Genomic DNA, 22,188 nt, shown 5'->3' with positions numbered 1-22,188 from the left:
ATATATATATATATATATATATATATATATATATAGAGAGAGAGAGAGAGAGAGAGAGAGATAGATAGAGATATTAGATATAGATATAGGCCTATAGATAAATATACTAGCTGGACATTACCCGCCTTAGTTTGTGTATTACTAATCTGGTGGATTGGATTTATTTCTATATATGTCAAATTTCAAGTTTTTCTCTTTCACTACGAAAATAAAAGTAGTTTGGCGAAAATGGGTTTACATCCATATCAAATATAAAATACAATTGAAACGGATTTACCCGATTTGTTAAAAGCGAATGGAGATAACTTTAGCAATAAAAGTGAAAGTAGCGCGAGATGACTATAAAGTACAATTAAAACGGGTTTACCCGATTTGTTAATTGAAGGGGATTATAAAGTACGTCAGGACGTCTACATTCGCAGATATAAGGAACGAATTTATGTAATAATGCTTTTGAAACACAAATCTGAAGGTTAATTTAATTAAATAATGAAATCAGTAGATTTTTTTATTTTGTATTTTCATGTGTCAAAGTAAAAAATTATCTGTGTGAAGTGTAGTTCTTAAAATTAGTTCTAGATCTAGATCCTTTCGATCTTCTTATACCTGTAAACATGGCCTACATCAATGAAATAGTAACACATTTTATTAGAGTTTTTTTTTAGGGTCTTCAGTTTGTTGTAGGGCAACGATACATACGTTACGGTTCCAGTTAGTACCCAAGGAACATCTATACCAAGTTTTATCAAGATTGGTCAAACGGTTTTCATTTCTATGCGGGACATACATCCTAACCTTGGTTAGGTCAATAAGAGAATATGCATCCTCTGTTTGGGACCCCTCAACTCAAGAAAAAATTAAGAAACTGGAACAGACACAAAATAGAGCAGTGAAATTCGTAACAAACGAATATTCATATTTGACTAGAGTAACACCTTTAGTAAAATCACTAAATTTAGAAAGCCTTCAGGATATATTAAAAGTAAAATAGCAATTATAGACATAATCTTCAAATACAAAAATTAATAAAATACTCAGAAAGACACAAAGATAAAGGCACATTCCTCGTTCCATATGCTAGGACAAATTTGTACAAATGCTCCTTCTTTCCTAGCGCTATTAGAGCTAGAGCATGGAATGGGTTGCCTGAGTTAGCCAGGAAAAATAGTTACTTGGCAGAATTTAGGTCATTGGTAAATATGCATGACTAAATGCATGACGCGTAGGACCTAATCATCTTCTTTTTTGAAGTAACGCCTGTATTATATTAGATAAGGTACATACATACATACGCCTTATTTTCTGCTTTATAATATATATATATATATATATATATAGGGCCTATATATATATAATACCTTTGTGTGAAAAGCATAGACATGAAGTGAAAAGATAGTGTACATCAGTCTAATACCTGGCACTATGTATACTGGCATACAAAACCTTTGTGTGAAAAGATTTTTAAAATTCTAATTTCTAATCCGCCCAACACAAGCTGAGTATATCAATCTAGATCTAGCCCCATGCTATCGTGTTTCATTGCAACTGTTCAGCTAGGTAGACAAGTAGATGGAAAGCAATGTTGAAAACTTAAAAATCTTACAGAATGCAGACCTACTGAGATATTTGGTAACAATAGGGTGTCATTAGGGAACTGGGTGTGTTTGTGTATCTGAATGAATGTGGTATTTGTATAATAATTGAATCATTATTAAATCAATAGGTAAACTCATTGAATTATTTGGTAAACTCTTGAATCAATTGGTAAACTCATTAAATTAACAGGTAAACTCGATGAAAAAAAAAGAAGGGATACTTTTGGAAGGAATATTTAGATGTGAAAATGAAAGGAATTTTTAAAATTTAATTTTGAAGTAGGAAAAAGTTTCTTTCAGTTTTTCCCAGAATTTCTTTGAACAGTCGATGACATCAAGGACGTTGTACTAGTTAGTGTGTCTGATCACTCTTATGTGACGACGTGATTCAAAAGTTAGCCACACTATGTGAGTAACTTCAATGTGTTGATCGCTAGCACGACTGGCAAACTAAATCACGTTCTACTAAATAGGTATCAGAACAAAAAAAGAACTAGTATTCTTCTTACAGTAATTTCCTTAGATTGTATCTTAAAAAGTCTTTTTAAAAATCTTCCCCTCTCCGCCAAACTGGAGATTTTGTAATGAAAAATATGTTATGGACGTTGTTAGAAGCCTTACTTTGATCAGATTATTGTTACAAATTGGCTTTGTCCTAAAGTCACGTTTCCAACACATTTGGCACTTTTTTTTTTTGACTAGCCTATATATTGAACAATTCTTTGTCTTCTTCCTTCTCATTTTACTGTTGGAGGGTTCTGATGACTAGTCCTACATCTAAGATGCACTGGGCAGTGGTTTACAAATCAGGTAGCTCTCCATATAGTTTTTATTCTATAAGGGGGGTTTGGGGGCCTCTCGATAGGGTATGCAGCTTTCAATGGCATGGTTTTAATTCCCTGGTGATGCTCCACAAGGGCAAATTTCACTAGTTCCTATTTTGAGCTTTTTGTGTCCTGTTCACTGTCGGCTTGTAATAGGCTTCTTTTTTCTTGAAAGTTGGATGAGAGTTGCTCCATTTCTTGTTTTATTCTATTCTCTATTTATTTCTGCTGGGTCTTGAGGGATTTTCGATTGTTTATTCATTTTCCCATTTTTGACCAATATGTCTGCGTTTTCCTTTCCTTCTATTTCAATGTGGGATCCATTGGAGAACAGTTTCCTTGGTCACCTTTGCTGTTATGGTTGATATTGCATAATAATAATTTTGCCATTCGTCATATTACCTAGTTTTTCTTTCCGTCTCTAGCCTGTATAAAAGTTGACACTGCAGGCATTGATGAGTTTATTAGTGAACTTGGTTTGAATCTAGGCTAGACACACATATAGGGCCTATTATATCCTACAAGGAAATGTGAATTACATTTAGACATATAATCCATTCTATCTTTAGGTTGTATAACTTTGAAGAGTAATCCTGACTCTGTTAATTAAAAAAATGAAATATCATTTTATATTGCCTACTTCATGTGGGTAATCTCAAGTTTGAATACTCACCAAATTCAGTTTTTGTTGCTTTTTAAAAAAATAAACCATTAAATTAAACAAAGAGTAGCTTATTGGTCAGTTCTCAATATTTCCTCTTTCTGTTCATTCTACCAGAACCAGCTTGTGAGACATTGAAGGTGATGTCATTTCCTCGTGTCAGGTTGAGATTTTGAATTTCGAGATCTTTAGGACTCCCCTGAGTCCAACCAAATTTAATAGTTACTTGACATTAAAGTAAAGGCGGTTGGTCGTTGTGCTTGCTTTATGATACCCTCTTGAACCGTCGGCCATAGAAATAGATGACCTTTACATCATCTGCCTCCATAGATCGCAAGTCCTGAAAGGGTTACTTTACTTAAGTTAACAGTAGTGTTAGTTGTGCTGGGGTAAAAGATAGGCCCGGAGGTGTTCAAACCAACCATCACTCTGTTCCTCTGTAAGCAGTCAGGACGGTGGTCACTCGGTTCCCCTGTAAGCAGTCAGGACGGTGGTCACTCTGTTCCTCTGTAAGCAGTCAGGACGGTGGTCACTCTGTTCCTCTGTAAGCAGTCAGGACGGTGGTCACTCTGTTCCTCTGTAAGCAGTCAGGACGGTGGTCCCAATAGTTCCAAGGCCTCGGCCCTACCTACATTGGAGCACTGGAAATGAAAGTTTAAGCGGTTTTGGATCTAGACAATTTTAATATAAAACTTCGTTCCCAACCGACGAGAAACACCAAAAAGACAGAAGGACGTAGAACAGATCTAGAATAAGGTTTTCATTGAGCCTACTGATCTTGACCTAGATATATGAAGGTAGTAAGACGTTTTATTGGAAAGAGTCTGCAGGGAATCGAGGGACTATTGCATGGATCATGTTTAGCGACTGAGGATAATCTCAAATGAGATTTCGCGCCCTTTGATTTGACAGCATTGAAACGACTCTGAAAGCAATCGATTATCATGCTACTAAAATGACTAATGTAACGCTGAGAGTTATATTGAGCTTATGTTTGAACCTATTCTAGCCATTAGGACAGATCAATTATGTGTGTGGTCCTTGCAGCTCCATAATGGGGAAAACGTTCTTTTTTTTGTAAGCAGCCCCTCAGGGAAAAGCCGTTACTGTTTTGATGTTGTATGTCTGTCATGCTTAGATTTGAAACAAACTCAAAGAGCTAATGACTATCTCATTTAACCATTGTCTTGTTTTTAACTTAGCTGCGCTGACTACGTTTGGTTTAAAAGCAAGATTAAAGCAGTCAATGTCGTAGGATTTTTTTCTCAAAAAGTTTTATTACATAGGCGGCGATAAGAGAATTTGAATCGGTCGGCGGAGAACAACGGTTTTGTCTGCATTGATTACGGCAAAATATCTAGGCCACAGCTTGGTTGGCGTAGCCGCGTGAAATACTGCACTACGAATCTAAGAATCTTCGAACTCAGATCGAAGCCAATTCTTATATTGACTTTAAAAAGTTCAGTTGCATTGTCGTCTTTCATCTTTCAAAGGGATGTTTAAAATGTTCAGAAATAAAAAAAACGATCCCATCTGTCCTGAACGTTGTTGGGAAAGTAAAGGGAAATGGAGAGAGTTCTTACTTCTACCTCGTGAGCGTTAGGAGTGTGTTTGGTGCTAAGAAAGGCTCTGGTGTGGATAAATCCCTTTTGACACATCTTTAAGTCTTTTCTTAAATGTTCGTAGCATTGGTTTGATTTTTTTTATAATGTCTCTCGGGATATTTTAGCCCTCAAGTCGTGATTGTGACGCAGATAAAATCTACAGAGAAATTCATTTGAGGAGCTTCTTGAAGGACCGATCAACAACGTTATATGTCCAGCATTGAACTTGACATCTTGACTGAATACCTCGACACGCATTGTTGATTGTCTAAACTAACCCCTGCACGGCTAAAAAGAGATGTGTTCCGCTTGACAGGCCAGGCACCAAACACGTTTCAAATCGTGATGGTTACAGTTTGCCTATAGTGATCTCGTGATTAATATGTCGTGCAGGAACAAACAAAAATTTAAGGGGTGGAAAAGGTAGGTCGGCGGTCTGTCGTAATGTCCGCACTCCAAAGTATAAACAGACCGCATTTTTAATTGTATATAGTAATTTTATATATATATATATATATATATAAATTTTTCTATTGATGGTCGATGTAAGAATGACAAAGGTTCTTATTTTAACGTCAGTTATACAAATCTTAATCCCCGTTTTCGTTTCTTTAGCACTTCATCAAAAAATATTCCGTCTCGGTTACAATAGACTACTCTTAGACCGGTGCGATCGCTTACAACTGAAAAAAATTAAAAAAAAACTCAAAAAGACGTTAAAATCATTAACAATGTATCGTTCTGATTCATGGGAAAGGAGCAAGAGTTCATTTAAAAGTGTTAGTCGCTAACAAGATATCCTTGAACAACGACAGTCGCTAGCAAGATTTCCTTGAAAAGTGTTAGTCGATAGCAAGATTTCCTTGAAAAGTGTTAGTCGCTATCAATTATTTCATTCAAAAGTGAACGTTGCTAATTGACACATATTTTGTAATGGTCGCGCAAGAGACATCGCAGGTTAAGTTGAAGACAAAGATGACACTGCTTGTCACGTGACCTTTACCTCTATTAAAGCTAACTGACAACATGGCGGATGGTCTTGACTTACAGCGACACAATGCATGCATGTGTTTGGAAGAGAATGTATCTGTTAACATGTGGCTAGACTGCATGGCCTCATTTCCATTCTTCAAAAATGTCGCTAATATGCGAAAAATTGGGATAAAAAGTTCTAGGGAACTTTTGAGACGTTAAGAAATTAGTTACATGCCTACAGTTCCTGGTGTGGTATTCCTAATCTTTCCAAATAAAAAAAAAACTATTTAATTTGTTTGCCTTTGAAAAGCTGATTGTCTCCTCTTTTGTGTCGTGTTTCCTTGTAGGCCAAAGTTAATCTGTCATTGAGTTCAAACAAAACCATATTTACCTTCAAGTGTCGCTCTTTAGCTTGAAGAATAAAACGCTGGATAAGATTGGTCACTAGCTTAGAGCTCGTTTTGTCCTTGATCATTCAAATACGCTGTGTGCAATGTCTTAAGCTACACATCGAGTGTCACAAGTCTGATGGCTACCATCGATCACTAAAGTGAAAGCGTTCTATCTAGATGTTTAAAACTTTTCTGGAAAATGTCTGTATCTGTCAAGCGAAATGGATTCGTTTTAATGAACTAGAGATCAAGGTGTGTTCGTTTTAAATGAGCTATAAGTAGTCATTAGTTTGTGCAAGAAGTAGTCATTTGTTTGTGCAAGAAGTCATTAGTTTGTGCAAGTAGTCATTAGTTTGTGCAAGTAGTCATTAGTTTGTGCAAGAAGTAGTCATTAGTTTGTGCAAGTAGTCATTAGTTTGTGCAAGAAGTCATTAGTTTGTGCAAGAAGTAGTCATTAGTTTGTGCAAGAAGTAGTCATTAGTTTGTGCAAGAAGTAGTCATTAGTTTGTGCAAGAAGTAGTCATTAGTTTGTGCAAGTAGTCATTAGTTTGTGCAAGTAGTCATTAGTTTGTGCAAGTAGTCATTAGTTTGTGCAAGTAGTCATTAGTTTGTGCAAGAAGTAGTCATTAGTTTGTGCAAGAAGTAGTCATTAGTTTGTGCAAGAAGTAGTCATTAGTTTGTGCAAGTAGTCATTAGTTTGTGCAAGTAGTCATTAGTTTGTGCAAGAAGTAGTCATTAGTTTGTGCAAGTAGTCATTAGTTTGTGCAAGTAGTCATTAGTTTGTGCAAGAAGTAGTCATTAGTTTGTGCAAGAAGTAGTCATTAGTTTGTGCAAGAAGTAGTCATTAGTTTGTGCAAGAAGTAGTCATTAGTTTGTGCAAGTAGTCATTAGTTTGTGCAAGTAGTCATTAGTTTGTGCAAGTAGTCATTAGTTTGTGCAAGAAGTAGTCATTAGTTTGTGCAAGAAGTAGTCATTAGTTTGTGCAAGTAGTCATTAGTTTGTGCAAGAAGTAGTCATTAGTTTGTGCAAGAAGTAGTCATTAGTTTGTGCAAGAAGTAGTCATTAGTTTGTGCAAGTAGTCATTAGTTTGTGCAAGTAGTCATTAGTTTGTGCAAGTAGTCATTAGTTTGTGCAAGTAGTCATTAGTTTGTGCAAGAAGTAGTCATTAGTTTGTGCAAGAAGTAGTCATTAGTTTGTGCAAGAAGTAGTCATTAGTTTGTGCAAGTAGTCATTAGTTTGTGCAAGTAGTCATTAGTTTGTGCAAGTAGTCATTAGTTTGTGCAAGAAGTAGTCATTAGTTTGTGCAAGAAGTAGTCATTAGTTTGTGCAAGAAGTCATTAGTTTGTGCAAGAAGTAGTCATTAGTTTGTGCAAGAAGTAGTCATTAGTTTGTGCATTTATTTGATAGACATCAATGTGGATAATGAAGTTTTGGGATGACTCATCCGATGGTAAGTAAAGTTGTGCTGGTAAGATACACATGCCACCAATCTCAGTTCAAACACATTTTAGGTTAAGCTCGATATTTGTCATCTAATTGAGTTCAGTGCTCATCAAATCAGGCCCACAACAACTGCTACTTACCGGCATATCTGCATAGAACTTCCTATAAATCTTTAGAAGTCCGTGTTACATTTAGTGACACCTATATACACAAATAAGTATTTCATGTTTAGATGTCACCAGTGAAGTGAAATGATGGTATGCCACTGAAGGAATAATGAATTATTGGTCTCTGTTTCCCCTCCCTCTTCTAGTCACATCGTTTGGAACCAAAGTCAGGAAGACATTCTTATTGGGTTTCTTATTTGAAAGCTTGCTGTATTTGTTTCACATTGACACTTGGAATGTTGGAACTTTTTCATTCTCTCCCTTGCTTTCTTTGAAAAAAAAAAAAAAAGAAATCTGTCAATGATGCCAATGGCCTTACCATCTCCTTCCATTGATCCACAACTTTCTTTGACCCCTCGACATACAAATGGTAGTCAGCAACTACATCTGCATGGTTATAGTTCTTTGAAATAGTCATTTTGTCTTGAGTGGTTATTAGTATACCCATATTAATGTATTTAATCATGACTTTCATACTGTGTCTTGCTCCCTCGCTCATATTAGACAGCCTTTCACTTGGATTGTAAGCAATTACTAATACAAGTTGCGAAAGAAAAGGATACACTATTTAAGAAATACTGGCATCAGTGGCATGTATATACTTCACCTTTATGATCTAACGGTTAGAAGAACACTGGGCAGGATTTAGTGGACACAGTTTAGTGTAGTAGGCTAAGTGAATTTGTATCCCCCCACCAATATCTGGTCAAGTAGCCAAGTTTAGTGTAGCTGGTCAAATTAGCATCTCCCCAATATTTATTCAAGTCGTGTACTTCAGAATTAAAACCATCGAAAGTAAGGACCGAAAATAACAACCAAAACTCCAGCAACCCAATTTTGACCTAAAACCCAATGTCTTTAAGGAGCTTTTGTAATATGAGATCTAGTTTTGAAAAATGTAAGTAAAGATTTGTTGAAAGAAGTTGTATTTGTTCAGTGTGCAGCTATTTCAGATAGCAGCTCAATCTAGAGCCTAATAATGTATAAGTTAGGTCTGACTTTGTTTATTTTTATTTTTTGGCTATCACATTTAAGCAAACAAACAAATTGTTGCTGAGTGTGTAATTTTATTTGGCACACTGGTCTACAAAAGAACGGCTTTAGACTAGTTTTTTTTTTATTTGATGTGGGCCATTAGTCAACTAGAGAGACTATAGACTTTTATTTTTAAGTAGGTCACTAGCTATCAGAAGTAGGTCACTAGAACTGAAGTAGGTCACTTTTATATAAGCCTACTACTAGCTACTAGATCTAATTTCTATGTGATCAATTTATCCTCCTAGAAAGCTTACTTCAAGTAGTTTTTATCAACACACAGTTTTCACGAATCTATTGATTAACTGTCTTAGCTCAGGCGCCCTCCAGTTCTTCCCTCACAATAGGCTAGCCGACACTGCCTTAATATCTCTGTAACATCTTAATCACTGTTGTGTAGTCTGTACAGTTCCATGGGAATACTTGTATAGGTGAATACAAGAAGTCGCTGGTTCTTTCTTCACCCTCGCATTTTACTCGAGCTTAGCTTCTTAATATGTTTCTATTTACACTCCATTGATTTTGTAACTCGTTGCCGTGCCATTAAGACAATTATCACGTGATCAACACACGCACCCGCACATTCATTCACACTCACACATTGCCACGCACACCCATCGTCTGCAGACATCTATCGCCTTTTCTTGTTTCTACCCGTCACTGTTGAGTTTCTTCCTACAGGTTGGCTTTCAACTTTAGTTGGGTTTATTTAATGAAAGGTGAATCAAGCCATGCAATGTAAGTTCACTGTACAACAGACTAATTACTTGTTCAACAGACTAATTACATCTTTTTCTTGTAAAAAGTAACTTCGCTTAATTCTAATGTTTATAGGATGATTTAAAGTTCAATTGTATTTATTGAACATTAGTCGTCGCTTGTATAAAATGTTCTAATGTTTGTAGGATGATTTAAAGTTCATTTGTACTTATTGAACATTAGTCGACGCTTGTATAAAATGTTCTTTCCTGCATAATAAACACTAATGCTTTGATTGCTTTATTATCTCATAAAAATAGGCATTATGAGAGATGTTGTTTATTTATTTATAACACCTAGATTTAGGTATTTTGAGGTTTTAGATTGTGTTGTTGAAGTACATTAAATAAATATTTTTTTTTACTCTTATAACTGGCATTTTGCTGGGTTGAAAACCATTCTCCAGTTTGATTCATATTTCATCTAATTCTCTTCATACAAATTTCCTTACCTTGTGATTTTTATAGTTTTATCTATTATGCAATCATCTGCAAATAGTCTTTTTTTTTCTTGAACTAATGCAGTTATGTAAAGGGTCAAAAACTGTTCCTTGAGAAAAATTTTTTTTAGTGTTATTGGTGCTAATTAGCAGCCCTTTATTTCTACAGTTCTGTCTCTACCTGGTATGAAATCTTGAATCCAATTGTGTAATCAAGGGTAATGTTTCAATGTTTAATCTCCTCACAACAAATATTCACCATACAAGACAACCGAGTCTACCCACTGCCTCGTCTGCTATGACAAGCCGATAGTAACAGACAACACACTTGAACAGACAGCAGAATTGACAATATATTTGAATAGACCATATCTCCTTGTCTGTAACACAAACAATAATCCACAATAATAAGATCTAATGATCTCAAAATGTTTAAAAATAAATTAATTTCTTAATTTCATGAACATTTATTCCATGAAATTATGCGACTGGAAACTTGATCGATGACAACAGACTTGACAGACTTCTTCTTGGCCCTGAATATATCTAATACAACTCTTTTATCCAGATCTGAGGGCCTACTTCATACATTAGAATGTTATTCAGTTGACACTGAAGATGACTAGATCTACAATAAATTTAGTTTTTATTGGCGAATTGTATTTTTAATAGTATTTTTAGAATGGGAATAACATCAATAATAAAAGCATGTGTTTCTTTATAATGGATCAGTATTTGTAAAATAAAAAACATGCTTAGGTTGATAGATATTCAAGATGCTATTTGTGTAGGTCTCATGTTTATCTCTCTTGTCCTCACTTGTTAGGTCTCCAAATGCAATCTGTACCGAGTAAAAGTACAAATACTTTCTAGGCATAGTGATAATGTCAGTGAAGCATGACGACCTACTAGTTTTTTTTTCCCTTTTGACTGCAGTCATTCGCAGTTATTTGGGACTTGGACCAACTGAACATTGTATACGAAAGGTGCTTCTTTTTAGAATATAGTATTATATTTGTTTATTTGTTGATGTTTTTCTTAGTATGGTCATATTGGTCGTAGTTGAGTTACAGTTTTTACAAAGCTTTTATTAAATCACTCTGTCCGTTTGGTTCAAAGTTTAAATACAATATTTTCTCCCACACCCATTCTCTGATCAACTTTACACACCTAGGCCTATTTGTTGTATCAAATTTAAAAGAAAAAACATGAATCGATAAAAATTAACCAATAAGTCAATTTAATTATTGGTAATTAGTTATTTTGTTTGATATCGAAGAAGAAATAAATTCTACATTTTTTCTACCAATGTCGTAAATAGGTATTTCTAATTTTTTTTTTTTTTAGATATAGATTCCTACTATTGAAACATTATGTACACAGGCAAGACGCTCGTTTTGTTCTGGTACAAACGTCTTGCACTACGGCAAAGTCTGGCTCGATCTTGGGACTATCATGATAATAATTTCAAGTGCGTAAGATACGGCTTGGTCGAGAAACCATTTTGGATGAAATTTATATTAAGAGACCATCATAAACATTTGCAATGATTTTCAATCCGTCATTTTTTGTACTTAATGATTTGTTATTTATTGTTGTTGTACAGACATTACTTTATACTTATAGTCTGCATGAATTGTATTTGAGAAATGACAAAAGATGAGATTTTAATCTGATGTTCTAAAGTTCTACACAACAACACACACTATCACAATGACTAGACTATGGTTGTGTAGTAATGCTAATGTCAAGGTATTTCAATTCACTTAATTACATTTGCCTCATAGACCTCCAAGTCTATTGATTGAATTGATTTTCAGTTTTTCAGTCGAATGATTTAAACAGCTAATGACTGACTTTACCCACTTGCTATTTTCTTTGTTATGTTTTATTTGGTATTCTTCTGCGTGCCTACATTTAGAACACATCCGGCATCATATCTTTCTTTTATGTTCATGTTTAGGGTTATATTCTCAGTTAACCCAGTGCAGTGCTAAAGAATGTTAGATTTTTATATTAAATCTAACATGTTCTTTTTTGGGTTATATTATTCTAATTATTCATTTCACTGATGAACCCTCAGCACGAAGCTTAATAACGTTAGCCGTTCAACCTTTGTTGTATTGAATAGTTTCACAGTCATTTCTTTCCCATATATAAGTTGTTGTTTTTTTTTCAAAGTTTTTTTTAATATTATATTTTGCTTGTTAAAGATCGCGTTTACGTTTTTTAAAGCAATAAATTACAGTCAAATAAAAAAAGAAGAGAAATTGATACGCAGAAATGTGGTGGCGATATAGTGGAGACTAAAGAAAAGAGTAAGAAAATAAAAAGAATATCGGGAGATATTTTGAAATTGACAAAATTCCAGTCAAAATAAACAAGGATAAGGGCTCCATATTGAACAATACATGTTGCCTACTCTATACTTAGTAATAATTACTACGAAAGAGCTGATAAAATTGATTCTTACTGCTAAAAAGTGTACACAGTTTATTTGTGTTGCTTTCTTTAAACACTTCGCTTATCAATACTTCCGTATTCTGGACTACGGAGTGGCCACCAAAACAAACAGGTTGCTATTTCTAGTGTTGCCTCCATATAGAGGGGCCTACTAAATAATGGAGGAATAGATTCGTCTTTAAACAAATATTTTTGTAGGTTGTCTCGTTTTTTTTTGTTTTTTTTTAAACACTCAATAATGATAATAGTGTCAAGGTCTTCGATTCTGAAGATAAGTATGAGTAGAAACACAGACAATGCAAAGTTGCAAACCCAGATATTTTCCCACTCATTAAATACAAAACTGATTCATAACTCGCTGGATAACATACTCAAAGTTAAGACTCATTAGAAATCACTTTCAAGTGTCAGACGTTTTTGCAGAAGTGAAAATTATTAACTTCAGCTGGATAGCGGGCAAAGGTCAAACTTGCTACAGGGTGGATCTATCAATTGGTGTTAGTTTTTTTTTTTTTGAATGATAAATTAATGGCAATTGAACGTGGTGTGCATCTTGTCTGCACATCTCTGAATTTCATCGGTGGTACCTACCCCCCCCCCCCCCAAAAAAAAAAAAAAAAAAAAGTAATACGAAAGGCGGGAGTCGCCGCACTTCTTTTAAAGCCGAGGAAAACCTGGTCATGTTTTTGTGTTGCTGGGGGCGGGGGAGATGTTGCTCTCCTTGTTTCACTTCGTCCCTTTTCAACGCGCGATGTACGAGCCCCGTCATTAGGGTTTATAAAAGCTTGGTCAATAGACATAGTGTATCAACCATCCAATACAATACAACCAAATCGATGAGCCCTACTGGCGTGCTATAGGAATAGAACCAACCGAATGAAATGTCAGCACACTCACACACAATGAAGTCATTACATACATTTAAATAATTAGTCATTCAAAGTACTGGATTAATTAAATTATACTTCACGTTTTGTGGTAGGCCAATAAAATACTTTATCTAGAATACTACAATATTTTATATCAGCGGTTCTTAACCTGTGGGTCGGTACACCATTGTGGTCAAATAATGATTTTCTAGAGGCTGCCTAAGACTAACGGAAATAAATTTACACTGTTTTCCATTTACAGTTATTATTATTTTACTTTAATCGTCATTATAGGAAAGATATTGCAGACTACTGAATTATAATGCAATGAAACTTTTCATTTGTCGCAGTTTAAATATTTGTATTAACAGTTTACTTGGGGTCTACAATTGATGTCGACTTTAAGGACCAGTTCCTCTTTCCTAACCTCTAGCACTGACTTGTACAGCACTTGGTGTTCTTGACAAAGTAGTTACATTGCTGGAAAGAATGAAGTCTCTCGGGAAAATATTTGATGATACTCTTAGTAAGTATTCTGACATGGCGGATTTCAACGTTTGAGACGAATTAGTCACTAACAAATCATCGAAACTCACTGCAAGAATACACTCATCTACAACGAATACACTTCTGAAAGAATGAAAAATTCTTTGCTTCTATCAATTTTGTGAAACATTAACTGCTTTCAAAACTGTCTAATGCGTCCAACAATGGTCAGCTTGCTTTGAGACTAGTGCGTCCAACAATGGCCAGTTTGCGTTGAGACTAGTGCGTCGGACAATGGTCAGCTTACTTTGAATCTATGCGTCCAACTGAACTGAGGGTGATTGTCGACAAAGTTATAAAAACGTTTTTGATCTTCCTGAACGTAATTTCTTATCAGAAAGCAAAAGCAATTTATAGCCATGAAAGTAAAATATCCTTCTTGGTTGGCATCTTTGCCTCTTGAATGACTTAAATGTATCACTGCTAGGAACGAATTCAAGATACATAGATAAGCCCCTTTGTCTTAAAAGATTCGATCCTGCCAAATGAAACTTGGCATAGAAAACTGGACGAAAATAAAATTTACATATTGCCAACCTTATCTGCCTTGAGGAAAATGTCATTCAACTCACAGACCTATATATATATATATATATATATATTTATATATATATATATATATATATATATATATATATATATATATATATATATATATATATATATATATATAAAGAGAGAGAGAGAGAGAGAGAGAGATTGTTATATATTAATCACAGAACTATAAATTCACGCAAATTCATGAAATAAAGCCATTTCCTGTTAGTTTCCATTTAGATAATCTAATCATTAGAAAATCCTAGATCGAAATAATTCACGTCTATTGATTTTTATTCATCTTATGTATGTACATTTAAACAGATTGATTACCTAGATCTTTTTAGATTATGTATCTAAAAAATTACAAAATAATAATTATGAGACGAGAGTGCCCTTATTTTCGATGTCTAATTACTAGATCCATAGATCTAAACATTAAATTATATGTTAATGTTACATTAGTTAGGGTTGAAAAAAACTACTTCTTATAATTACTTTACAAAACAACATCTTGTTTCAATTTTCAGGACATTTTTTGTAGTGTTAAAAGAGCTCTAGATTTAATTTCTTTAGGTCTGTACATGATACCCTATGATAATTTCTGTCAAAAATAATTTGTACATTTTTCGGACGAAATTTCATCCTACTTTTCAATAACTACTGACATCCCGTTTGCACTTGTCAGAATTCCATTCATAGTGAACGTTGAAGATGTTCTGGATATTTCTTGAGAAGAGTTTATTAATAGCAAGGCAGCGAAACATGAACAAATAATTTCTCGTCAATCTCAGGTACACGATTCTTGATCATGTGTTTGCAGTCCCATCACATTCTTTCTGAGACTGTATTGCGCTTATTTCTTCCATTTCCAAAAACCTATCTTTGCGAATCTGAGTTTTCCAGCCTGGCTTCATGTAGAAGCTACCATTTGTTGTGGTCCACGAGAATACCTAATCTGGTGAAACCGTTACAAGGTAAACCTTCGCACTGACTTTGTATGTTTGCACAGGCAGTCGCAACCATTTTGTTGCAATGAATTGAACGCCTCGTCCATGCTTGTCACTTCAGTATGCCACGAGAATAAACTGCACGAGCAACAGAGAAGTAAATACGTGCATGCATTTATTTGTAATTTAACTATTAGCAGAATTATTTTTAACACATAATATAATTACATACTGTTATCGCTGTGTTCAATGTCTATGACAATACATCATGCTTATCACTGTATCAGATGTATTCATTATGGTTATGCTTTTTATAATTTTAGAAAAAGCACAATTGCTTACGAACGAAAATAATTATATAAGGTTGCGTCGCCGCATAGTAGGAGCTGTATTACAGTGGTCGCGGAACTAAAAATGTTGAGAACCGCTGCTTTATGTAGAATAATCAAATACTTTATATAGAGTATTCACATGCTTTATGATCACTATATTACAGGTTAAGTGACAAAGTAAGCATTTGATAATGCTGGATATAAAAGAATGCAACAATCAAGTCATGAAACAGCTGTAAGTCTAACGGACTGTAAGTACACTTCTAGTTAGTGTTGAGTGTAGAGTTTAAAAAGCAGCTCTGTTATAGAGATCATGTTTATACTCAAAGCGCTTGGAACTTCATCACTTCTTGCATCAATGCATTGTACTCCCCCCCCCCCCTATCAAAGAGTATTTTATTTCCTACATGCAATCTCCTCGTCCCCCGTCAATGTCCAAGCTTGGTCTCTTGAAGTTGAGGTCAACCCACTCAGCTTTCTTTTTGCGTTGGTCCCACTCGCCGTAAGCGATCCGATGTGGTTCAAATTCCAGTCTAATCAGATGAAATGGTGTAGTTCTCTCAGTACAGTATTTACATTGAATTTCTGAGTTGATGTTTTGATGATGTGATGCCTTAGTTGAAGATGACGTTGAAAATAGTTGTTAAGAATGAAAGAGATAGGCTGATGTTACAGACTGAACAGAGTTGAACGTTTTACTAAACACTAGGAAACATCTGTAAAGCTTAACAAAAGAATACAAAATAGGCTTATCTCAACATGAGAATACAAAATAGGCTTATCTCAACATGAGAATACAAAATAGGCTTATCTCAACATGAGAATACAAAAAAGGCTTATCTCAACAAGAGAATACAAAATAGGCTTATCTCAACAAGAGAATACAAAATAGGCTTCGTCTTAACACGAGAATACAAACTGTCAAAATACAACAAAAAAAAAACTTTAAAAAAAGCTTATATTAAGTGTATCAATTATTTTAGATCAGTCATGTAATTAAATTTGTAATAACCCTAAAATGACAATCTATAAAGAGGACTAATTCAGCTTATATCACCACCTCAGTCAAGTACTATTTCTTATATAATATAATAATTGTGCGAAATTTCAGCTTGATTTGAGATAGGGTGTCTGAGAAATAATGTGTAGGCCTACCAATTTTTGGCCAGACAGACAGACACACAGACAGACAAACAGAGTGAGTTGACTTAAGATTTGTAAATAAAAAAAAGGCTCTAACTCAACAAGGAAATAAAAATTTTGTGTGCGTGTCTAAAAAGTAACAGAAAAGAAATTTTGCAGAAAGGTTAAGTTAGGCTTTAGACTGGTGTGTAGATTAAATAAGAGTTACGTCCCTCTATAATAGCATATAAAGAAGCCAAGGTAAAGAAGTGCATACTACTAAGAATCAGCTGTTGGACACAAACAAGTTCATTGAATGGGCTGGGACAGAGATTGGTATTTCATGACTTCTGTCACTAACTGTACATTGCTGAATGAGCCTCTTGTTGTCTTCAATATTAATAAGGTCAGGGAATCGATGTATTCTTGAACTCACAGTGTATGTCTAATAGCTTGGTCGTCAACTATAAAGAGACAGTCTAGTTGTGTAGACCTGCAGTGACATAACCAATTTAAATAGCTTTCTTTTCAAAGTGACAAACTAATTTGAACTCGAACGTTACCCTTACGTCAGCTTATACAGAAGCTTGTTCTTCTTACCCTAACCTCAATATATATGCAGTGGCGTCACTAGGTGGATGCAGTTTGGGGGGGGGGGGTCTGCGCCCACACCGAGTGAAACCCATCAGTGTAAAAAAAAAAGAGTTTTTAAGAATGGACAGTAGCTAGTTACTTTCCAACAACATGTCCACACCGCCACACCATACTTTATAACACCAATTCTACGGTAAACTGTACTTTTACATCCTATGTATTTCAAAACTAAATTAAATCAAAGAAATGTTGTTTAATTAGTATCTCTTAGACCTCTTCGACGTGTAGGCTAGACCTATTCAATTTTTGATGTAGGCTAGACCTATTCAATTTGTAATGTAGGTTAGATCTATTCAATTTGGAGTGTTGGCTAGATCTATTCAATTTGTAATGTAGGTTAGATCTATTCAATTTGTAATGTAAGTTAGACCTATTCAATTTGTAGTGTAGGTTAGACCTATTCAATTTGAAATGTAGGCTAGATCTATTCAATGTGTATTGTAGGTTAGACCTATTCAATTTGTAGTGTAGGCTAGATCTATTCAATTTGTAATGTAGGTTAGATCTATTCAATTTGTAGTGTAGGCTAGATCTATTCAATTTGTAATGTAAGTTAGACCTATTCAATTTGTAGTATAGGTTAGATCTATTCAATTTGTAGTGTAGGTTAGATCTATTCAATTTGTAATGTAGGTTAGATCTATTCAATTTGTAATGTAGGTTAGACCTATTCAATGTGTAGTGTAGGTTAAACCTATTCAATTTGTAGTGTAGGCTAGATCTATTCAATTTGTAGTGTAGGCTAGATCTATTCAATTTGTAGTGTAGGCTAGATCTATTCAATTTGTAGTGTAGGCTAGATCTATTCAATTTGTAATGTAGGTTAGATCTATTCAATTTATAGTGTAGGCTAGATCTATTCAATTTGTAATGTAGGTTAGACCTATTCAATTTGTAGAGTAGGCTAGATCTATTCAATTTGTAATGTTAGTTAGACTTATTCAATTTGAAATGTAGGTTAGATCTATTCAATTTGTAATGTAGGTTAGATCTATTCAATTTGTAATGTAGGTTAGATCTATTCAATTTGTAATGTAGGTTAGACCTATTCAATGTGTAGTGTAGGTTAAACCTATTCAATTTGTAGTGTAGGCTAGATCTATTCAATTTGTATTGCAGGCTAGATCTATTCAATTTGTAGTGTAGGCTAGATCTATTCAATTTGTAATGTAGGTTAGACCTATTCAATTTGTAGTGTAGGTTAGACCTATTCAATTTGTAGAGAAGGCTAGATCTATTCAATTTGTAGTGTAGGCTAGATCTATTCAATTTTTAATGTAACTTAGACCTATTCAATTTGAAATGTAGGTTAGATGTATTCAATTTGTAATGTAGGTTAGACCTATTCAATTTGAAATGTAGGTTAGATCTATTCAATTTGTAATGTAGGTTAGATGTATTCAATTTGTAATGTAGGTTAGACCTATTCAATTTGAAATGTAGGTTAGATGTATTCAATTTGAAATGTAGGTTAGACCTATTCAATTTGAAATGTAGGTTAGATCTATTCAATTTGAAATGTAGGTTAGACCTATTCAATTTGTAATGTAGGTTAGACCTATTAAATTTGTAATGTAGGTTAGATCTATTAAATTTGTAATGTAGGTTAGATCTATTCAATGTGCGTGATCGTGTTGACAAAAAATGAAGAAGACTCATAAAGTTTTGATAAGTGGAAAACACAAGCAGTCGGACTGCAACAAACAATTGACAGAAAAGTCGTTGCTATGATTAACATAAAGAAGAAAAAATACTTTTAAATATCAAAGTTAATTGTATCAGTTAGTTTGGATCAACCATGTAATTAAATTTGTAATATATCTAGACTAACAATAATAAATATATATATCATAGAGATATAAAAGAAAACTTACCCTAAATAGGAGTCAAAGATTCCTACCAAGAAATAGGTCCAATGCAATATGGCTAAAGCTGTCCAGTAGCATAAAACAAAGAATTATTCATGACTCAAAAATGCGGCTTATCGCTCCAGCCCAAGGTAGCAAATGGCAACCAAAACCAAATGATGTCAACAGACGTTTCAAGAAATCATGACGTAGGTGAAGTTTTTCGTGATCGCTTTTTAAGTGCATTATATAAAAAAAAGTTGTACGACTTGAATTCGAACTGAAGGGCTCAAGTCTCCTCTACACTTTAACCACTGTGCCAGCAAAGTGCTTATGAAGATAGAAGGTTTTATAGTTTTCTATTGTTAATTTCAAACTTTTAAGCGACGACCTAATTCTCTACAAAAAGTATGAAAGGGGCTTATTCGACTTATACAACCACATTTGTCAAGTACGATTTCTTACCCTTTTTCGATACCAAACAAAATAGTTCATTACGAATAGTTAATTAACTAATTGGTTGCTTTTTTTTTTTTTTATTGATTATTGTTTTTTCAGGTACAAGAAATAAGTGCTAATAAATTCAACTTGATCTGAGATTGGGTGAGGGATAAATAACGTGTACAAACTTTCTATCAGACAGACAGAGTTGATATAAGCTTTGTAAAAAGATGGGATATTTTGGACATCTTCACAGACTGATAGATATCACACTGTTTCTAGCAAAGCGAAATTTGACATATCGTAGCCTCTTTGAAGAGTATCTTCATTAAAATAAAGAGACTTTCCTTGGATGGTGATTTTATCCAAGCCTGATCATGCACTTAAAGTACATAGTCTATTTGGAATGTCTTTAAAAAAAACAAGCTGATGAGGTCACTTCCGGTAACAATATTATGGAGGAATATTTGATTCATTTACGCCGTTTAGGGTTTTGGCGAGAGTCTGAGAGCGTTCCTTTGAAGGAATACATAACCACTTCTCAGTCACGCCAGAACTACTTCTCCCGCTGTACCATCTCGCAGTTGACGTCTTATGCGTGAACAAAACAGGCGGCATACAAGACGTCTTGCTGATCACAGGGATCACGTGACGACGATTGAAACTCATTACAAACGTACATACTACATTCGCTACATTGACCTCAGATGTCTCTAACACTTTAGTGTCAGGCCGTGCCACCATTTCGTAATTTATTTGACTTACGCATTTTGTTTTACTAGCAGGAATAGCACTCACGCCTAGAAATTACATGTCTGAAGCTCAGAATACAACAAGAAACTTGGCGCAGCGGCTCAGCCCTGAACTTCCGCCAGACCTAGGGGGGGGGGGATCACAAGTGAAAGTTTGAGAACATCTGATCTATGTTGTGACAGCTATTCAAACTCTTTTCGATCGCTCAGAAAATGTAGACGCCAGTGGCAAATCACAAAGGCTATCTGTGATGAAGTTATTAATACACATGAGTAGGCTACATTTACTATGTACTAAGGGTTTAATTAACAATTGACAAAGTAATTGACAATCTAGAGGCGCGCGAACTTTATGAGAAAGCGTGATATTAGCTCCAAATAATTTTAAGATTTTTTTTCTCAAACCAAACCACCTTGTTTATAATTGTCCTAATCCTCCTTTCAAATAATACAATGTTACAAACATCTTTGTAGACGTTCTAGAACGTCTCTAGTTTCAATCTTTCAATAGCGATCATATTCTCTGACTTGTAAAATGATACAAAAAATGAGAGATTTGACAGATTTTTGTTTTGCGGTGGGGGTAGGGTATGGTGGCGTAAGGGACTGGCATCATGAGCTAACCGCACCCGGTTACACCGACCCTACCCACGCTGCTGCATTCGCGTCTCCACTGGGAAGTTTCAACCTTCACTCATGCTTGACCAGCTGAATCACAACTGGTTGGCTTACTCAAGGCCGTTCACTCGTGGTACCAAGATAAAAAAAATGTGGCGACAGCTTCATTGCTTTGGTGTAAAGTAAAAAAAAAAATGCAACAATAGTGGCTTGATATCAGAATAATACATAACTTTTGGTCTTTCGGACTCCAAATCTGTCTAGTGAGTTGGCTGCTTGATTTTAGTCTTTTGCAGGTATACTAGGACTGTGTTGACAATGTGACCGACGGAATGTATATATTTTTTCGTGGTTATTTTTTGCTCACTTATATTTTACGAGTACTGTTATTAAATCGTTGTGTACAACGCACACTTGTCAAATATTTTCTTTCTAACAATAAAACTTATTGTTATTGACATTTAACTCGGGGTCTTTGTTTGATGTATATTATCAGCATCTTGTAGAGATCGGAATATTAAGTTTCGTAGTCCCTTATAGATCTAGGTGTCCACTTGGCTTGATCTCATAGCTGGGTTTCACAAACTGTTTCGTAATGGAATATCTCGCTCAATCGAAACAATTAATGAAACACTTCTTTTATATTTTCTACTTGTAAAAGTAATTTTAAAAACATATTTTTTTATTGCGAATGCATTAAAAGTATTAAACTGTGATAAATATAATAAACACACATACGAGCTCGTGGGCCTATAGTTTATTATTGTTACGGGTTTATCTTAGTTTAAATTGATGGAAATGTGTTTAGTTCCCATTGCTTGCTTAAATACATAATACAACATATTCATATCATTGTTCGAGCATCATTTGTAGATCTGTGCACTTGTCATAACCTAAATGTTTCTCTTGAATTGACCTCATTCACCAATAGTAAACAAACAACATTTAGCCACGTGATAATATTGATAAAACAATGAAAAAAAAAAACGTAGCAAGTGACAGCCTTTATGGATTGCGTAATTTGTATAGAAGAGATAGAGAACCACGTAATTATTAATTCCTTTAAATGAATATTGACTCGTAGAATGTTCTTATAAATATGCCCATTTTTCTTATATCTGTATTGAACAAAACTAAAGTACAACTTTGTTAGTAGAAAAATA

The 22,188-nt window shown here is 34.5% G+C and overlaps 1 protein-coding gene across 8 annotated transcripts in view; it reads left to right on the top strand.

Moving 5' to 3' along the window:
* Window positions 1-22,188, top strand: part of LOC106068946 (uncharacterized) — a 50,819-nt gene that overhangs the window by 2,252 nt on the left and 26,379 nt on the right. For 2 of the 8 annotated variants that reach the window (XM_056030405.1, XM_013228462.2), the window contains exon 2: window positions 15,756-15,842. In XM_056030405.1, coding sequence (XP_055886380.1) covers window positions 15,800-15,842 — 43 coding nt within the window. In that variant the 5' untranslated portion in view covers window positions 15,756-15,799. Of the gene's footprint in view, window positions 1-4,831; window positions 5,108-7,346; window positions 7,502-8,676; window positions 9,435-13,597; window positions 13,753-15,755; window positions 15,843-21,251; window positions 21,322-22,188 lie in introns of those variants that run through there. The other 6 variants (XM_013228464.2, XM_013228460.2, XM_013228461.2 and 3 more) reach the window with 6 other exon arrangements.

This window comes from Biomphalaria glabrata, chromosome 5, assembly GCF_947242115.1.
Source record: "Biomphalaria glabrata chromosome 5, xgBioGlab47.1, whole genome shotgun sequence".
Classification (NCBI taxonomy): Eukaryota; Metazoa; Mollusca; class Gastropoda; family Planorbidae; genus Biomphalaria; species Biomphalaria glabrata.
Note: the sequence above shows the minus strand (reverse complement) of the source record. Positions and strands in the feature narration are given on the sequence as shown.